Genomic DNA, 20270 nt, shown 5'->3' with positions numbered 1-20270 from the left:
GCTGGATAGTGGTCTATGTACTTTGTCGTAATGCCCAATTAAATCTCACAATACTCATCATAATATGTATGTGCATGGTCATGCCCTCTCTATTTGTCAATTGCCCAACTGTAATTTGTTCACCCAACATGCTATTTATCTTATGGGAGAGACACCACTAGTGAACTGTGGACCCCGGTCCATTCTTTACATCTGAAATACAATCTACTGCAATACTTGTTCTACTGTTTTCTGCAAACAATCATCATCCACACTATACATATAATCCTTTATTACAGCAAGCCGGTGAGATTGACAACTTCACTGTTTCGTTGGGGCAAAGTACTTGGTTTGTGTTGTGCAGGTTCCACGTTGGCGCCGGAATCCCTGGTGTTGCGCCGCACTACATCTCGCCGCCATCAACCTTCAACGTGCTTCTTGGCTCCTACTGGTTCGATAAACCTTGGTTTCATACTGAGGGAAATCTTGCCGCTGTACGCATCACACCTTCCTCTTGGGGTTCCCAACGGACGCGTGCTGTACGCGTATCATGCGGCGCAACACCAGGGATTCCGGTGCCAACGTGGAACCTGCACAACACAATCAAAATACTTTGCTCCAACTTAACAGTGAGGTTGTCAATCTCACCGGCTTGCTGTAAACAAAGGATTAAACGTATGGTGTGGAGAATGATGTTTGTTTGCAAGAAACAACAGAGAACAATGATTGCAGTAGATTGTATTTCAGATGTAAAAGAATGGACCGGGGTCCACAGTTCACTAGTGGTGTCTCTCCAATAAGAAATAGCATGTTGGGTGAACAAATTACAGTTGGGCAATTGACAAATAGAGAGGGCATAACAATGCACATACATATCATGATGACTAATATGAGATTTACTTAGGGCATTACGACAAATAACATAGACCTCTATCTAGCATGCATCTATGCCTAAAAGGTCCACCTTCGGGTTAGCATCCGCACCCCTTCCAGTATTAAGTTGCAAATAACAGACAATTGCATTAAGTATGGTGCGTAATGTAATCAACACAAATATCCTTAGACAAAGCATTGATGTTTTATCCCTAGTGGCAACAACACATCCTCAACCTTAGAACTTTCTGTCACTGTCCCAGATTCAATGGAGGCATGAACCCACTATCGAGCATAAATACTCCCTCTTGGAGTCACAAGTATCAACTTGGCCAGAGCCTCTACTAGCAACGGAGAGAATGCAAGATCATAAACAACACATATATGATAGATCAATAATCAACTTGACATAGTATTCCATATTCATCGGATCCCAACAAACACAACATGTAGCATTACAAATAGATGATCTTGATCATGTTAGGCAGCTCACAAGATCTAACATGATAGCACAAGAGGAGAAGACAACCATCTAGCTACTGCTATGGACCCATAGTCCAAGGATGAACTACTCACACATCAGTCCGGAGGCGATCATGGTGATGTAGAGTCCTCAGGGTGATGATTCCCCTCTCCGGCAGGGTGCCAGAGGCGATCTCCTGAATCCCCCGAGATGGGATTGGCGGCGGCGGCGTCTCAGTATGTTTTCTCGTATCGTGTCTCCCGGTAATAGGGTTTTCGCGATGGAGGGAATAAATAGGCGGAAGGGCAGAGTCGGGAGAGGCACGAGGGCCCCACACCATAGGCCGGCGTGGGCCCCTCCTTGGCCGCGCCGCCTTGTTGTGTCGCCACCTCGTGGCCCCACTTCATATCTCCTTCAGTCTTCTGGAAAGCTCCGTGAAAAATAAGACCCTGGGCTTTTGTTTCGTCTAATTCCGAGAATATTTCCTGTGTAGGATTTCTGAAACCAAAAACAGCAGAAAACAGGAACTGGCGCTTCGGCACCTTGTTAATAGGTTAGTGCCGGAAAATGCGTATAAATGATATAAAGTGTATATAAAACATGTGAGTATTGTCATAAAACTAGCATGGAACATAAGAAATTATAGATACGTTTGAGACGTATAATTCTCCCCCGAGGCTGAGGGCTCTACCGGTAGCTATGTGGTTCATCTCTCTCTCCCATGGTGTGATCTTTATGTGATCATGAGCTTTGTAATCTAGTTGAATATGTAGATGTTACTCTTGTCTATTATGCACTCTAGAGGTTACTTTAATATGAACTCCGGAGTCACTCTCCACGGTGTGATGGTGACAGTGTGCGCATCGTGTGTGATTTCTTTATGACGTTGTGGAGCTTGTTTACTCCGGCTTGAGGTGTTCTTTTGCAGCCCTACACAATTAATGGTGTTTGTTATCCAACAAGAGAGTGTTTGAGAGTAGCATTTATTTATTCAGTTATGTGATCATTGTTGAGAGTGTCCACTAGTGAAAGTATGATCCCTAGGCCTTGTTTTTAAGCACTGAAACACCGTTTCCAACAAGTTCTGCTACATGTTCGCTTGCTGCCATTTTTATTTCAGATTGCAATTACTACTCATAATCATCCATATTACTTGTATTTCACTATCTCTTCGCCGAACTAGTGCACCTATACATCTGACAAGTGTATTAGGTGTGTTGGGGACACAAGAGACTTCTTGTATCTTAATTGGAGGGTTGCTTGAGAGGGATATCTTTGACCTCTACCTCCCTGAGTTCGATAAACCTTGGGTGATTCACTTAAGGGAAACTTGCTGCTATTCTACAAACCTTTGCTCTTGGAGGCCCAACATTGTCTACAAGAATAGAAGCGTGCATAGACATCAAGCTATTTTCTTGCGCCGTCGCCGGGGAGGTAAGGTAAAAGGTATTCACATCCTCCGACTACTAAGCTATTTCCTAGCACTGTTGCCAGTGTGTGAGTTCTCGAAGCTATTTCCTTTAGATTCTGCAATTATATCTTTTTGTTTCTTGTTTTTATTTCGCTAGTTAGGCTTAATGGAAAACAACAAAAAATTAGACATCTTTATGAAATTTATATTGAATTAGGACATGATGCTTTTGAAGAGAAAATTAAAAAACCTATGGAAGTTTTTCTGCATAATAGTGGTAGTAATGTTATTAGTATAAATTTTTTGGACACCATTATTTTTAATGCTATGGAAAAACCCAAGCTTGGGGAAGCTAGTTTATATAAAAATAATCTTTTTTGCTCCTCAACTTTGGATGAAGTATTTTGCCTTGATAATGCTTTGTCTCCAATATGTGGTAATTCGAATGATGCTTGTGATATTTTCAGTCCATCTACTATTGAGGATAAAATTCATTATGATTATTCTATGCCTCCAATTTATGATGATTATAATGATGGATGTGATAGTTTTACTCCCACTATTACTAATAAAATTGATTATGCTTGTGTGGAGAGTAATGATACTTTTATGCATGTGGATCATGATAAGAATGCTTTATGCGATAGCTATATTGTTAAGTTTATCAATGATACCACTGAAAATTATTATGAGAGAGGGATACATGGTTTTATATATCTCAATAATATTAAGTCACCTCTCTTTTTGTTGAAATTTTTGAAGTTGCACTTCCTTTGTCTTTCTATGATAGTAGCTTCATGCTTCAATAATTTGTTTTCTTACAAGATTCGTTTGCATAGAAAGTGGGTTAGACTTAAATGTGTTTGGTATTTGCTTTTTGATGCTCTCTTATATTCAACTCACATCTTTATAAGAGCATCATGAAAATTATCATGCCTAGCTAAAAGGCTTTAAAGAAAAGCGTTCTTGGAAGACAACCCATTGTTTTATTTATGCATTTTTTGTTTAATTTTTGAGTCAAGGTACTGCCTACTACTGTAGCAATACCTTTTAATCTTTATTTTCTTGCATTGTTGTGCCAAGTAAAGTCTTTGATATAAAGTTGATACTAGATTTGGATTTCTGCGCAGAAACAGATTTTTAGCTGTCATGGTTTTGAGTTTTTTTCTCTGTAGAAAAATCTAAAAATCCTGAAAAAATTCATGAGTAATCCTCAGATATGTACGCAACTTTCATTCAACTGGAGCTTTTTCATCTGAGTATGTTAAGTGCCTCGAAAAAATTCGTATTTACGGACTGTTCTGTTTTGACAGATTCTGCCTTTTATTTCGCATTGCCTCTTTTACTGTGTTTGAGTGGATTTCTTTGCTCCATTAAATTTCCGTAACCTTGGGTAATGTCCAGAAGTATTGGGAATGATTGTGTCCTTGCTGAACATGTGAATTTTTGACTATGCACTAACCCTCTAATGAGATTGCTTTGAGTTTGGTGTGAAGGAAGTTTTCAAGGATCAAGAAAGGAGGATGATATAATATGATCAAGAAAAGTGAAAAGTTCAAGCTTGGGGATGCCCCCGTGGTTCATCCCTGCATATTTCGAGAAGACTCAAGCGTATAAGCTTGTTCCCCTTCTTCATCAACAACTTATCAGGTCACCTCTAGTGAAACTATATTTTAATGCCGTCACATCTTATGCACTTTACTTGGAGCGTCTGTGTGCTTTTATTTTCGTTTTGTTATTTTCATTCTCTGAATAAATCGGATCCTAGCACGCTTGTGTGGGAGAGAGACACGCTCCGCTTTTTTCATTTGAACACTTGTGTTCTTTGTTTTATTTTTTCATGTTCATGGCAAAAGCTGAAAGCTGCTGCACTTATTGCTATTTAGTTGGAAACAGAAAATGCTTCATGTGGTAGTTGGTATATTTTCTTGAATAATTTGATACTCGGCAATTGTTTTGAGCTCTCAAGTAGATCATGTTTAAGCTCTTGCATCATGTAGTTTAAACCTATTAGTGGAGAACTACCATAGAGCTTGTTGAAATTTAGTTTGCATGATTGGTCTCTCTAAGGTCTAGATATTTTCTGGGAAAAGTGTTTGAGCAACAAGGAAGACAGTGTAGAGTCTTATAATGCTTGCAATATGTTCTTATGTAAGTTTTGCTATACCGGTTTATACTTGTGTTTTCTTCAAACAACCTTGCTAGCCAAAGCCTTATACTGAGAGGAAATGCTTCTCGTGCATCCAAAACCTTGAGCCAAAACCTATGCCATTTGTGTCCACCATAACTACCTACTATGTGGTATTTTTCTTCCATTCCAAGTAAATACTTCATGTGCTACCTTTAAATAATTAAAAACTTTATTACTCCTTATTTGTGTCAATGTTTCATAGCTCATGAGGAAGTATATGATGTTTTATCTTTCAATCTTGTTGGGCAGACTTTCACCAATGGACTAGTGACATATACATCCGCTTATCCAATAATTTTGCAAAAAGAGCTGGCTACGGGGTGCCCAGCCCCAATTAATTAACTTTCATTAATAATTCTCTTCACATGTTTTGCCCTGATTTAACAGTTAGCAACTTAATTTTGCAATAGACACTCCTCCATGGTATGTGAAATGTTGGAAGGCACCCGATGATTCGGTTAGCCATGGCTTGTGAAAGCAGAAGGTTGGGAGGAGTGTCATCTATAAATAAAACTAAAATACATGTGTAAACAAAAGAGAAGAGGGATGATCTACCTTGCTGGTAGAGATAACGTCCTTCATGGGAGCTGCTATTTGAAAGTCTGTTTGACAAGGGGGTTAGAGTGCCCACTACCATTCGTTGACAACAACAAAAACCTCTCAAAACTTTATTTTTATGCTCTCTATATGATTTCAAAACTTGAAAAGCTCTAGCACATGATTTAATCCCTGCTTCCCTCTGCGAAGGGCCTTTCTTTTACTTTATGTTGAGTCAGTTTACCTACTTCTTTCTATCTTAGAAGCAAACACTTGTATCAACTGTGTGCATTGATTTTTACATGCTTGCTTATTGCACTCATCATATTACTTTGTGTTGATAATTATCCATGAGATATACATGTTGAAAGTTGAAGGCAATTGCTGAAACTTAAATCTTCCTTTGTGTCGCTTCAAGACATTTTATTAAGAATCTATTGCTTTATGAGTTAACTCTTATGCAAGACTTTTTGATGCTTGTGTTGAAAGTACTATTCATGAAAAGTTTTTGCTATATGATTCAGTTGTTTAGTCATTATCTTTTTGTTAGCAAAGAGTCACTTCATTCATATCATATGCTTTACAATGGTATTGATCAAGATTATGTTGGTAGCATGTCACTTCAGAAATTATTCTTTTTATCGTTTACCTACTCGAGGGTGAGTAGGAACTAAGCTTGGGGATGCTTGATACGTCTCCAACGTATCTATAATTTCTTATGTTCCATGCTAGTTTTATGCCAATAGATACATGTGTTTATATGCACTTTATATCATATTATGGCATTTATTGGACTAACCTATTAACAAGATGCCGCAGTGCCAGTTTCTGTTTATTATGTCTGTTTATTGCAGAAAAGGCCCAAAAACCAAAGTGCTCGGGAAAATTCAGAAAAATCACAGAAATTCTATTTCGCCAGAAGACCCACGGAGCCAGAAGGGCCAGGCCAGAGGAGGCCCACGGCCTCCTCCCCATACCTTGGCGCGGCCAGGAGGGGGCGGCGCCGCCCTATGGGGTGGGCCCCTCAGGCACCCCCTCGCGCCGCCCTTTCGCCTATATTAAGCTCCTGCCCCGAAAACCCTGAGGGGATCGACGATTTCTCTAGAAGAGTTCCGTAGCTCCGCCGCCACCAAAAACCCTAATTCGGGGGACATAAGTCTCTGTTTCGGCACCCTGCCGGGACGGGGAATTGCCCCCGGAGCCATCTTCATCGACTCCATCGCCATCTTCATCGCCGTTGCTGTCTCCCATGATGAGGAGGGAGTAGTTCTCCCCCGAGGCTGAGGGCTCTACCGGTAGCTATGTGGTTCATCTCTCTCTCCCATGGTGTGATCTTTATGTGATCATGAGCTTTATAATATAGTTGAATATGTAGATGTTACTCTTGTCTATTATGCACTCTAGAGGTTACTTTAATATGAACTCCGGAGTCACTGTCCACGGTGTGATGGTGACAGTGTGCGCATCGTGTGTGATTCCTTTATGACGTTGTGGAGCTTGTTTACTCCGGCTTGAGGTGTGCTTTTGCAGCCCTACACAATGAATGGTGTTTGTTATCCAATAAGAGAGTGTTTGAGAGTAGCATTTATTTATTCAGTTATGTGATCATTGTTGAGAGTGTCCACTAGTGAAAGTATGATCCCTAGGCCTTGTTTTTAAGCATTGAAACACCGTTTCTAACAAGTTCTGTTGCATATTCGTTTGCTGCCATTTTTATTTCAGATTGCAATTACTACTTATAATCATCCATATTACTTGTATTTCACTATCTCTTCGCCGAACTAGTGCACCTATACATCTGACAAGTGTATTAGGTGTGTTGGGGACACAAGAGACTTCTTGTATCTTAATTGCAGGGTTGCTTGAGAGGGATATCTTTGACCTCTACCTCCCTGAGTTCGATAAACCTTGGGTGATTCACTTAAGGGAAACTTGCTGTTGTTCTACAAACATCTGCTCTTGGAGGCCCAACACTGTCTACAAGAATAGAAGCGTGCGTAGACATCATCGCTCCCCAGCCACGTCCCCCAAACACCGCCCCCAAATATTAAAATACTTTTTTTATGTTTTTGCATTTTTATTTCAATAAAGAGAAGAAATATTCCACAAACTAATACATAATTTAGAACGTGGTTTACATGAAGATATAGTTTGGAAACTGGTTTTCCACAAACTAATACATAGTTTGAACCATGGTTGACACAAATATAAAAGATTGCAAAAAAACTAAACCTAACTAGGCCGGGCATCGAAGGTTTCCTGTGTTCGCTGCCAAGAAAGAACACTCGAGGGCACACCCAGTCACCCAAACTGGAAAATCCAGCTGGTGAGGGTACCCCTGTTGGTTCTTAGAACATCCAAAAACCTTCGTGCATTTTTTTGCTGCGAAGAAACAACACTCTTCGGTCGTCGTCCTACTCAGTGCTGTCGCCGTGGTAGTTTCGGCGGCAACGCGTCTCGTCGAACACCTTGACGCTCACGTCCTTGTTGCTGAAGTAGGAGAACACGAGCATGAAGCCGGCTTCGAGGCGGTGGTAGCACGCGAACTTCTCCTAGCCGATGTGGAGGTACATCTTGCCGCACGCGTTGTAGATCACATCGATGATCAACCAGCAGCAGTGGCAGCCATCCTCCCGCAGATGCAGCGAGCCCGGGCGCTCGTCATCGGCGACGAAGTCGGCGAAGTCATCCGGCAGCCTCTGGATGCCGTGTGGGTCGCCCTTGAGGACGGCGATGAACTCGAACAACATGAGCCCCTCCTCGTCCTTCATGTCCGACGATGAGGACGACGGTGGCGTCGCAGGCGACGGCGAGCGTGCAGCCATGCCGCGGCCGTGGCCACGACCACGTCCGCGTCCGTGAGCTCGGCCTCCGCCTCTACCAGCCATGGCGTCGACTCTTGAGATGGTGGCGGCTAGGATTGGGGAGAGCGGCGCTAGGGTTTGTGTGTGAGAGGGATGATGAGAGGCGGCCCTTTTTTATAGGCCGGAGGGAGGCGGGGGAGCGGTGGCGCTCATTAACACCGGCACACAGAGCTAGGCGCGACGAGTCGCTTCGCTGCGCCTCTGTGGGAACTGCACCGTCGCTGCGCGCCAATAACTTTCGTCGCGAGGTAGGCGACGGTTAGATTAAAATTCAATGTGCCGCTGACGGGTAGGCCCTGCCACTCCCCGCATCGCTTTTCGGTGCGTCCGGTGACATAGGAATCCCAGATGGGTTTGCCGAATAAGGTACCCATGGATAACTGAAGACCCACGACCCGAAGTCTTTGAAGCTCGGAAGCCCAATAAGTATTGATATGGAAGATAGATGTATTAGGAAGTCTTGATGTAATACGAGGAGGACTCGTGTAAACCTTCCAAACATTGTAAACTTGTACGATACGAAACCCTCGGCTCCACCTTCTATATAAAGGGGAGTCGAGGGAGAAAGAGAGGATCAAATCATTGTTAACACCAACCCTAGTTTTTAGCAGTCAAACACTTTTTCGGCTGAAACCTTCGAGATCTACTTACCCTCTACTTTCCGCAAAACACTAGTCTACAACTTGTAGGCATTGACAAGTTGATACCTTGTCATCCGGTGTCCCCGGTGCGTCCCCTGTGGGGCGGAGACGGGCTCTGGCGTCGGACACCGTATCGGGACGCGCCGGACAAAAAACGGCTTTGGAGGATACGTCTGGAAACGTTTTTTTGTCCGACGCACCCCAAATCGCTTTGGGGGATGGTTCGGGGAGGCGACTAATGCTTCATATCAGTGGGAGGCTGGAATCGTCGCTGCCTCCGGGTCGCGTAACTTCTGTATCCTTCCATCTCTTGGTTCCAGTGAAGCCACGTCACCAGCAATTGGAAAGAAAACGTGGCTAGGACCCACAGTACTCTTTCTCTCTCCCCAATCTTTTGTCTTCGTGCCCGATTTACTCACGGGAACTCTGCCACACCACCGTTCCCCGGTGTCCATTGACGCTGCCGCCTGCACCACTCCCTCCTCCGCTTCGGCGATCAATGGAGCCGCCAGCATGCGCTCCGCCCCTAGCCCTCATCGTCGGCCGCCTCCCCCAAAGCTCTCTACCTCGCCTCATCCCATGCCGAGCTCCGCCTCCTCGGCGCGCGACCGCCGTCTCCCTCGCAGCTCCCACGCCCTCGCCACCCCCTCACCTAGCTCCCCTCGCTTGAGCGAGACCCCCGCCTCCCTGACCTCCTCATCAACTCTTCCAGCCGAAACGACCTCGTCGCTGGCCGTCCCTACGGAGCACCATGGCCGTCCTCACGATGGTGTTGCTGCAAGAGGATCGTGCGCACAACGGTGCTGCGAGGCTTAGGTGGTGATTGCGTGACCGGTGTGCAGCGAATATTCATACGGTGTTTGTCGTTGCTGCTTTGTGGGTTGTGGTGGTGCTACCGGCCATGTCCTGCGGTGCTACAGCCATGTTGGTGGAGCTGCAAGTTCTACGATTTTCAGAGTCATGTTGCTACAAAAGGTGGACGTCGTTGCTGCATAGGCCTCCGTGCAGACCTGCAAATGCTTCCGGCGGGGCGCAGATGCTATTGGTGCTATGAAATGCGAGTATTGTTGCTACAAACCGCTCACAATTTTTCTACAAAGGCCATCGGGTGGAGCTGCAAAGGCTTTCAGATAGAGCTACAAAGGTAGCCGTCGGATGCTCGATGTTATAATAGACAGTGACCAGAGTTGCCGTCGATGTTGCAAAGCAATGTTACTGGGGCTACCATGGAATAGGTTGGTGCTGCTGCCGTTGCTGCAAGGACCTCACCTGAGATCTCGTAATAAAATTGTGATCCTACAATAGTATATCTTGTTTGCCTACAATTGTTCTGCGTTGTTGCTACTTTAGTATAAAATTGTGCTGCGAGATCTCCGGCGAGGTTTCCGTCAGGTCTTCGACGAGTAGTAGACGATGCTACGATAGTACAAACTTACTGCTTCAAATGTTCTGCTGTTTTGCTACTTTAGTATAAATTGTTGCTACCAAGTAGCCGGCGAGGTATCCGATGAGGTCTTTCTCCGGCGAGTCTTTTGTTTTTTCTTTCTAGATGAACCATTTTTTCTTCAATGAAACAAAAGCGGGAGATATTTTGCTGCGACGAAGCAAAGATTAGATTTTAGATGAAAATTGACATGTGTCAAGCATGCAAGCAGGAGGCTAGGAGGCTGTGAGCCTCCGAAGGATTCCTAGCACTATCCAAAAAAAAAAGACAAAAGCCTTCCGCCTATAGGGCGGCCGCAACTCTTTGGATGGGGATGGAATGGCGGGGCATCCCGAATGCTGAATGGCGCGTATACCAGGTCCCTGGCGTATACCCACCTCGCTGGCGCAGACTAAGATAGTCCTACTCACGGCGCTGATGACTTCTTCAGCCTGAGCCTCATCATTTCCTCCGCGAGGTAAATACTTGATTGGCCTTTCGATTTTTTAGTCCACCCAAATCACCCTCTGTTGCCTTCAAAGTTCAAATCCAAATCCATGAATATCAACCATAACATCTAGGATTTCACATCTAAGGTTTCATGTCTAAATCTTACCAAATCAACGAAAATATTGGATGAAAAAAAGAGGATCGGAGGAGAATACCTCAACGGATGGGTTGGGAAGGCACTCCATGGACAGTTCTACAGAAATCCACGAAATCTTGAGAGGGATTTGAGAAGGGAGAGAAGGGAGGGAGCCTAGTCGGGAGAGGGAAGAAAGAAGAGAAGCAGAGGCTCGGGCTGGAGGCGGCTCGGGCGCCACACATACGAGGATGTGTGGCGCCTATGCGAGCGGCGCCACATGCCCTGCCACATCGGCTGGCCATGCCACTTAGGCAGCTGCCCGCCAAGCAGGCCACGATGTGTGGCAGTGAAGTGTGGCGCCGCTCGTATATGCGCCACATGAAAGGGTTAGCCGAGTGCAATAGTTTCGTCGGAGGGTTATTGTTGCAATAGTTTCGCCAAAGGTCATATTTTGTCAAAATCGCCGGATTTGGTTGACTAGTGGGGCGCGACCACTCCCATGTTAGGACAGGCGATGTAGGGTAAAGGAAGGTAGCTTTGAAGTTCCCTCGTTGAGAGAAGTGCTCGCCTAGTGACGGGAGCTTCAAAAGACAATGTCACCATGAAGCTCCGGTTCTCCCATCGACCTGACCCTTGGAGAGGGGTCGGTGCTGCTTCCTTTGAGTTGGTTGATTAAAGCGATAGCGAATGAAGTAGTATAATCTTTTATCACAAACGAAAATCCGTTTTGTGATGATGGTATTAATTTCGATCTGAAGTTAACGTCATTCCTTTTGATGTAGCACTCTCTCAAACTAGTAATTCGTCTCAAGAATGAAGTAAATGAAACTAAGCAATTGTGTAGTGATTGTGTATGTGTGTGTACTCCCTAGCTTGCTAATTAATCCTGGATGCCTAGAGCGTGCTCCAAGGAAGAGGACGATGAGGCATCCACGGTCAAAGTGTGCACCGTAGGCGAATGGAGCGACGGGTGAGTCACGGTGAAGCTGTAGTCGCCGTGGACGAGGTCGAGCTCGGCCACGCCGTTGGCGTCCGTGGTGGCAGCCTCGGGGTGCGTCTTCCATTCAGCGATGAGTTTGTCCACGAGGTTGCCGGCGGGAAGATTGTTGAAGTCCTTGTCCGTGAGGCACATGACATAGCAGCCGTGCTTGTGCCAGGCGGCCCACATGACGATGCCCTCCACGTTGGGGTGGCCGTAGCCTTCCCTCAGCACGTCCTCCAGGTACTCCACCTGGTAGGGGCCCGTCTTGGGGGAGACGTCGACCTCGGTGAGCCAGATGGGCAGCTTGAGCTGCGCTAGCATGTCCAGCGTCGCCCTCACGTAGGGGATGTTGGGCGTGGAGAAGTGGCTCTCGAGGCCCACGGCGAGCTTGAGGCCGGCGTTGCCGGGGTAGGAGCGTATCTCCTCCATCTTGCGGACGTACTTGCTGGACATGGCGGTCATGTCCCCGGCCCACTCCAGAGTGCTGAACTCGTTCATGAACAGCGTCGCCGTCCCGTCGATCTGCGCCACCTGCTGGTAGATCTGCGCCGACACGTTGGGAGTGCCTAGCCTGGTCTCGTAGAACTCGCCGTGGAGGTTCTCGTTCATCACGTCCCAGGCGATCACCTTGCCGGCGTAGCGCGTGACGACGGAGTTGAGGCGCTTCTGCATCGCCGCCCTGAGCTGGTCGGGGCTCAGCGGGTTCACCCACGCCATCTGCGTGTTGTTGGTGTCCCAGAACACGTTGTGGCCGCGCACCTTGATGTTATGCTTCTGGGCGAGGCGGAGCATGGCGTCGGGGACGGTGTAGTCCTCGTGGTCACGCTTCCACTCCGTGTAGTACCACTTCATCTCGTTCTCGAAGCTCGCCACCGTGAACCGTGAGGTGAACCACTTCTCGTAGGCCGGGATGTCAAGTATCTCCTTGGTCATGGCGTTACCCAACGGGAACCCTGGCCGGAGCAGCTCGATCCTCACGTTGGCCTTGGCCAACGGGACACCGTCGGGGCCCCGGGCGAGGACCTTGACGGTGCTCTTGCGGGCCTTGTCGGCCGACAGGCGGCTGTGGTTTTTCCACTCGGCGAAGGAGAAGGGCTGTAGGGAGACGCTGTCCACCAGGATGTCCACCACACCATCGGTCTCGAAGAAGAACTCGGCTTGTCCGGAAGAATAAGCAGTCATGCCGCCCTTTAGCATGCTCCAACAGCCGGACTTGGCCACGGTGGTTCCGCCGATGATGTACGCGCCGTTGGGAGCCTGGAACATCGCTTTCACCTCGGCAGTGCCGGATGAAACCTGCAACCATGCTGCAACAGAAACATATATTCGATCACAAGTTCAGAACTATATATATACAGATATGCATCAATGCATGCGTACTTTCTTTTCGGAGCGATGGAAGATACGCAATTCACTTCACCTGAGAGGGCATAGTGGGTGTTGGTCTGCATCTGGATCTTCTGGTACACGCTGCGCGACGGTTGCCCCTTGCTCTTCGCTGACGCGTACTTGTTGCCGGACGGCGAGCTGCTCACGCCTGCCTGCACGCCCACCGGCACCAACCAGCCCATCAGGCCGCTGTTGAACTCGCTGTTCTGGATAATGCCACCTTTGTACAGAGAATTCATCGGGCTGCTCAAGCACTGGACAACAAGATAAAACCAACAACATGATTTACTCCATGCATGAGATTATCGTGGACATGGCTAGATGCAATTGAGTATCGTGAGATCATGTACGAAATACTTCTAATTACTTTTGGAGATCAGCGCATTTTCTCAAATATTTTACTTAATTTTGGTGATTAATGTTTGTCATGAACGTATATTGTAAAATATTGTAATAAGTTCACTGTTAGAGAAAAAACATGGACCAAGACTAATATGTAATTTCCTTGGGATAGAGATCACCCATTTGTAAAAACAAGTGTATAGAGTTGAATTATAGAGTACATACAGTGGCGAAGGACGGAAATTTTTTGAGGTAGGGTAAACTAATAATACCATCTCAATGCCAAAGCTTTACTTTTTTTGTAAAAGAATAATTTTATCGATTAAGATTTTTAAATATCCATCGTGAGCAACTAGGTCTTAATGATCTTTGTCGTCAAGAAATCCTTCCAATTCACCATCTCAATGAGGTGATAATGTCTTTGATGAAATCATGATGTGTCTTTCAAATATCAAAAAAATCTCTAAATTTTGAATTCTACACGTTTGAATAATAAATATCACAAAGTTATGCTGCATATACCAAGATTCATGACAAATCTCTATACTAGAAATATACTAAGATTCATGATAAATCTCTATAGTAGAAATATAGAAACATTGTTATTTACATTGAACCTAGAATATGAGTCCATGTTTCCAGTTCAAAGTTGATTTTACACAATGTTCACTAAAACAAGCATAACTTTCTCACACAGAGTCTGTTTTCGATGGACACCACTCAAAATATTAAAAAAAATATGTGCATCAAAATGTATTCACCAAAAATCAAGATAGGGCGGCTGCCCCGCCTTGCCCTAAGGGGAGCTTCGCCCCTGAGTACATAAGATCTAGTATAAGTCATGGCTTAAATTTCCGATGTAAACTATCACCAAATTTCTTTTACTGTCTACTAAATCGCTTATTCCACGCCGATATTTTACCGGTAAGAAACCACTGATATATTTTGTCTTTTGCCAGAACCCAGAAAGAAAACAAAACCTATCAGACATTAAAAAAAAAAAGCTACTTGCCTCAATGCTCGCTGTATGATCATAGGGAACAGACATGACCATCCATCCTGCACATATATATACATTAAGGGAAAATAGATTCGTCATATCTTGCTATATGCGATAGGTGGAAACTTGAAAAATACAAATCGTAAGAAACCTCTCTGGAATTGGAACAACAAACCGGGGTAAAATAAACTATAGAAAACTAACCTTCAAACAGGGAAATGCATAGCAAAAATGTGAGCAATTTCCCCATGGCGACCACGAGTGTGTATGTGCCTTCGTCTACTCAACTGGAGGAGAGATGTTTAGTTGATGGAGAACGGGGTAAATATATAGGCAAACGGTAACAGGTTCGTGCTTCAGAAAGACATGGCTGTATGTTTGGTAACTTTTTCGATCTTTGACTGAAGCGGAAGACAAGGCAGGAGGAGCAACAGTTGTACATTATGTGTGGATGCAGTTAAATCTTGCTATTTATGGGCTATAATGCACGCGGCATGAACGCATGCTCAGATCAGGTCGATCTTTCGAATAATGTCAATTAAATTAGTTCCAAAGTATGCAGTATTCAGAATATCTGGGTATAGTAAATAATTAACAAAAAAGATATAGATAACCAATATGATACTCAAATTATTTTGGAGAATATTGTTGTATTCGATATATTTGGGTCTAATAAATAAAGAACAAAAAAGATATAAATAACCACTACGATATCCACATTACTTTGGAGAATATTGAATACCCAATTAATTCTGTGATCTAGTATTCTTAGGAGTTTTTCTCTAAAAAAAGTATTCTTAGGAGTTTCTCTTTGCTAATTTTGAACTGTCGTGGCTAGAAGTAATGAGTCTCTATGTGAACATACTTTGCTTCAGGAGCTTATGTATTTTGAACTGTCGTGGAGTAGATTATAATGACGCAAGTTGCCGTGTCCGTCTAATTTTGGTCTCTACTGAAAGACACCAACTACGTGATTTTTTTAATAATACGATTTTTAATCAATTTTATAAAATTTTCGATAAAAGGAATATATTTACATCGAGAAATACCAATTACATCGAGCCTCTGCAACAACGCAATACTCTAATGATAGTAAGGATACACATAATTTAAAAAAAATAAAAAAATAAGAAACAAAAAGTCTCACTACGGTGGTTTCAGCCCTAGCAGCAATAATACATCCACCACCAGAACAACACCTGAACTCCACGCTCTCCAAAAAGCGACGCCTCCAAGAAAAAAATAGTGCACAAGCACCGTCGTCACCCGCTAAAAATATCTTAGATAGTTCCTGCTCTCAAAACAATGCCTCAACAAGGCCATTGCCAGTCACAATCAGTTAAGGCTAGACCTTAGATTTTCATTCTGAAAGGTAAGACTCTGAACTTCACCTGTGCTGCCACCACCACTTGCATATTGCTACTGCGAAACCCAGAAAACCAAGCAAGTCTGTCAACAATACAGAGACTCGAACCTCCATTGCTAGTCCCCCAATCCGGTCTTCATGATATTCTCCGTCTTTGATTTCACCATGGACCAAAATATCATCTAATGGCAACACAGAACAGAACTTCGCATCGCACCCTCCAAAACCAAACGGTCGGAATAAAAGCATTGGTGTGCACGATCGAATACCATCCAACCCAGCAAACTCCAGGCATAAGATGCACTATTACATTTGCCGGCGGAGCTTTCTGAAACTCATCACTCCGGCCAGATCAAGACGGACATGCCTCATGCAGGTCTTCATCTTCGCATAAGAGAAATCCTAGAACTGCCACCATTATTCAGCTCGGGCCCAACGCCGCTGACCATCCTAGGCCGGCCAACGAGACGCCTTGCAGCTGACCGACCCTCCACCAGCGACAACCAGGATCACAAAGAGGATAAGGAGAAGACCGACCTAGGGCTTACACCCTAACGCCGCCGACCATCCTAGGCCGGCCAACGAGACGCCTTTCAGCTGACCGACCCTCCACCAGCGACAACCAGGATCACAAAGAGGATAAGGAGAAGACCGACCTAGGGCTTACACCCATCCGGCCCGTTGTAACGGCCCAGGATCATACCCCTATTAGATTTGCTTGTTGTTTTTCTTTTATGCATCATCACGCATCAGGCATCATCACATCCATGTTTTTAACAAATAAAATTATTTTACAAACCCTAAACTATTTTCTTTTCCCTGTCATATGGTTGAATAAAACCTTCCCTTCTCTTTCTTTTAACAAAACCCTAACAAACAAAACTATTTTATTTTGGTATCAAATATTTTGGCGATGCTTGTAATTGCTTCTCTCTCTCCACCTTGTATTCAAAATTCAAAATGTATTTGAGTTGATTCAAATATTTTTGGCAAACAGTTTTTGAAAAAGAAAAGAAGAAAACCTAATCTAACAAGACAGCCAACCCTCCTGGCCCTTCTCTTTTCCTCTCCAGCAGCCCATCCTTGGCCCAGTCCTCTTCCTCTTCCCTTTCTCTCAGCCCATCTCCCTCCACCGCAGCAGCCCACCTCTTCTCCTGACCCAGCCCACTCCCTCTTGGCTCGTACCCCTTCGAGGAGAAAAGATCCTCCCCTCTCTGTCGTCTTCTTCGCAGGCGGGAGGCGTGACCCATCCGTGGCCGATGTCACCGCACCACCATGCCACACCGCGCCTCCACCTGCTCTTTCCCTCCCTTTTAAGCTACTCTGGAAACCCTAGCATCTCCCCTCTCCCTTCCTCGCTCCGCCACCACTTTCCCCTCTCCTTTCTTCCTCTTTGTCTCGTTCTTCTACATCACCGAGAACCACCGCACCCACCTCGCCATGGCGCCGACGTCTCTGGCCTCCCCTCTCCAAGCCGAGGACACCCAGAGAATCTCCGTGACTCCCTCATCATCCCAGTGTCCCGAATCGAGCAGGGAGCTCTCTTCCACGTCGCCATCAACCTCGATTTCCGCCACGGCCATCGGCGTGTTTCTCCGATTCCGGCAAACCCCGACCTCCTTCGGCGCCGGCGACTCTCCGTCGACCTTCAGAGTTAGCCCGCGCACCCCTGGAACCCCTTGCTGCCCCCTAGCTTCCGGTTCTCACCTCTTGCCATGGTGAACGTCGCCTCCCTCCACATATCCTTGTCATCGGTGATGCTCCGATGAGGATCCTGCCACGGCATCGCATCCCTCTGGTCTGCGCCAACGAGGCGTATCCAACGCGCCCACGCCCACATCCGAGATCCTCTGCAACATCCCCGTGCGCGCCATGCCATGCCGCAGTGACCACATCTGCTGGAACACGCACGACATGCTCGTCGTCGGCAATGCAAAAAACTAACTACCACCGTTTCACCCTCCTCGCATCTCCCCCCAGGCGACCGAGGAGGCAAACCCTAGCCCACCGTCCCCGCTCGTCCCTTCTGTCTCCCCTTCCCCTCGTCGCCCCCAGAGACGTCGCCGGCCTAAGGCCACGACGCCGGTGAAGGGGGCGGCGGGGATCTGAGCTCCTGGCCCCCACGCGGTTCCTGGCTGGCGAATCTCCGCGCCGGGTCGCTGTAGCTCGGGTGGGGTCGTCGGGCGTCTCCTGGGCCAAGGGCCGGGCTCCGGCGCGGCCGGAGGTGTGATAGGCGTCTGGTGGCGGCGGCCTTCCTTCCTGGGTGGGGGCTCTTCCCCTCTGCGCTTGCCGTGGAGGCTTCGGGCAGCGAGGCAGCGACCTCGTGAGGTGAGGCGATGTCCGCGGATGTGGTGGCCCGGGGATCTGGCCGTGCGGGTGGCAGTTCTTCGGTGGGTGCAGGCTTTGCGCCGGCGGCTGCGGCCTTCTCGCGCTAGATCTGGAAGGTCAGTTCCCTCGATTTTGGCTCTCTCCTCCTCGCAGGTCTCACCTTTTGGCGTCCTTGGCACCAGAGTAGACGTTGTGCGGGATCTGGTGGGGAGCTTTGGGGCCGGAAGAAATTCTTGGTCTTTGACCACTGCGGCGACGACGCCTTTGGCGCCGCTCACCTTCCTGGAGGCGCTGCAGAGGTCCCAAACCACCCACCCCCACCACCGTTCCGAGCGAATGCTCATAATCCTTCAGATTGGACGGCGGCGGCGCCATGAGCGTCATACCCTTCTTGGAGGCGCCGTCTGGGGGCGGTGGTTGCTGGTGAGTGAAGCCGTGTGTGGTGGGTTCTGTGGCTGGGGTGCTGCTGCTGGAGGCGCTGGTCGTCCGCGCTTGGCTCCCCTGCATCCTTTTTGAGCTGTGTCTGCTTCTAGCTTTCCCTCCGTCTCGGTTGGTCTTGTTCGTGTTGGTGGCGGTTGTGGTGTGCTCGTCGCTGCGATAAGGGCTTTGTGAAGCATCCCTCTGTGTTGGTCTCCGGGTCGGTACAACCTCCTTGTTCAAGGGTGAGCAGCTCATCGTTTGACGGTTCGGCGCCCTCGATCCAGGGCGAGAGGGTAGGGACCCTCTTCGGCGAGGAAGGAGGTTGGTACTCTACCTAAGTCACTGGAAGATGCCACTTGGTGCTGGCTTCAATGGTGTCTGGCCATTCCTCTATTGCCGTCAGCTTTCGGCTAGGCTCCGGGCTTGGAGGTCTTCGTCTACCTCAAGCTGGGCTTGTTTCTTATCTTTTTTTGTGCTTGGGGTGTGCGTGGTGTTGTAAGCTGCTTGCAACATCCTTGTATCATCGGCCGTATGGCTTTATTGATTTTAAGCTGGGCATTCGTGCCTTTTGTTTAACATGCTCATCGTCGAACACCTTCAGTGCTGCAGCGCATGGTTCGCCACATCGTCGTAAAGTCAGCGTCCGCTGGACCCACCCACCAGCCTCTGCGTCTCGTCGCCCCCTCGGTGAGAAAACCCATATCATGATCTGGTTATTTGCATCGAGGCCCCTGCCTCTTTAATATCCTAAACCCGACGTCCCTGGTCCATGCAGTTTGCACGATAACCCCCTATATGTTTGGGAAATAAACCCGGGGTCCTCCCCCCGATTGAAAATTGTTTCTGGGCCCTTTCTATTTAAAATAAATCCGTTTTCTGTATTTAAATAGCTAAAAACTAATCTGTTAATAACTTTTGTTTGGTAATTCAAAATGAAAAGTGTTGTATATGAAAATTCATGAGAAAAATGCACTGAACATGAATATGCCATTCATATATCTATTTGCATCTTGCATCATGTCGTGACGCGATAGTTTGTGCATACCACCTAACATATATGCGGAGTATTTAGGATTTCCAACTAGGATTTCCCCGCTTCGTTTAATATTGAAGTAGCGCACCCCTGCCATGTTGTGCCATGCTAATCAACACTTAACTTTGTTGGTAGAAATGTAACTCCAACTATAATTTGTTTGTCTGGGGTTTCGACTCCGATTAATATGGATAAAATGCATCGCATCATCTTTGCCATGTCATGCATATCATCTTGATCATGCTGGATCTTCTTTATCCGTAGTAGTAAGACTTGCATACGTTGTGTGTTCCAGCATTTTGCTTCTTCCCGGATAGGATCGCGAAGTGGTGTTGTGAGATACGACAAGTACCCCGGCTGATCTTCGACAACCTTGAACATGCAAGCATTTCCTAAACTCATGTCTCTGCAGGAGTCGCTCACCTATTTTATTTTGCTTTTT

The 20270-nt window shown here is 46.5% G+C and overlaps 1 protein-coding gene across 1 annotated transcript; it reads right to left on the bottom strand.

Moving 5' to 3' along the window:
- Nucleotides 1-11661: 11661 nt before the first annotated feature.
- Nucleotides 11662-14997, bottom strand: LOC127338452 (endo-1,4-beta-xylanase 5-like). The gene is made up of 4 exons (XM_051364555.2): nt 14886-14997; nt 14694-14740; nt 13371-13593; nt 11662-13257 (listed from the first exon to the last, which is right to left on the bottom strand). The coding sequence occupies exons 1-4, from the start codon at nt 14929-14931 to the stop codon at nt 11849-11851; spliced, it is 1725 nt and encodes a 574-aa protein (XP_051220515.1). The 5' UTR covers nt 14932-14997; the 3' UTR covers nt 11662-11848.
- Nucleotides 14998-20270: the final 5273 nt, after the last annotated feature.

Source organism: Lolium perenne, chromosome 3 (assembly GCF_019359855.2).
Source record: "Lolium perenne isolate Kyuss_39 chromosome 3, Kyuss_2.0, whole genome shotgun sequence".
Lineage (NCBI taxonomy): Eukaryota > Viridiplantae > Streptophyta > Magnoliopsida > Poales > Poaceae > Lolium > Lolium perenne.
The sequence above is the reverse complement of the archived record's forward strand: the minus strand, read 5'-3'. Positions and strand labels throughout refer to the sequence as shown.

Bases quoted from the DNA above. Each gene is read 5' to 3' on its own strand.
- LOC127338452 (XM_051364555.2), bottom strand. From the start codon at position 14,931: ATGGGGAAATTGCTCACATTTTTGCTATGCATTTCCCTGTTTGAAG. The intron at 13,594-14,693 runs GCAAGTAGCTTT...CTTGTTGTCCAG, and splicing joins ATCATACAGCGAGCATTGAG to TGCTTGAGCAGCCCGATGAA. The intron at 13,258-13,370 runs GTGAAGTGAATT...TTTCTGTTGCAG, and splicing joins CACCCACTATGCCCTCTCAG to CATGGTTGCAGGTTTCATCC.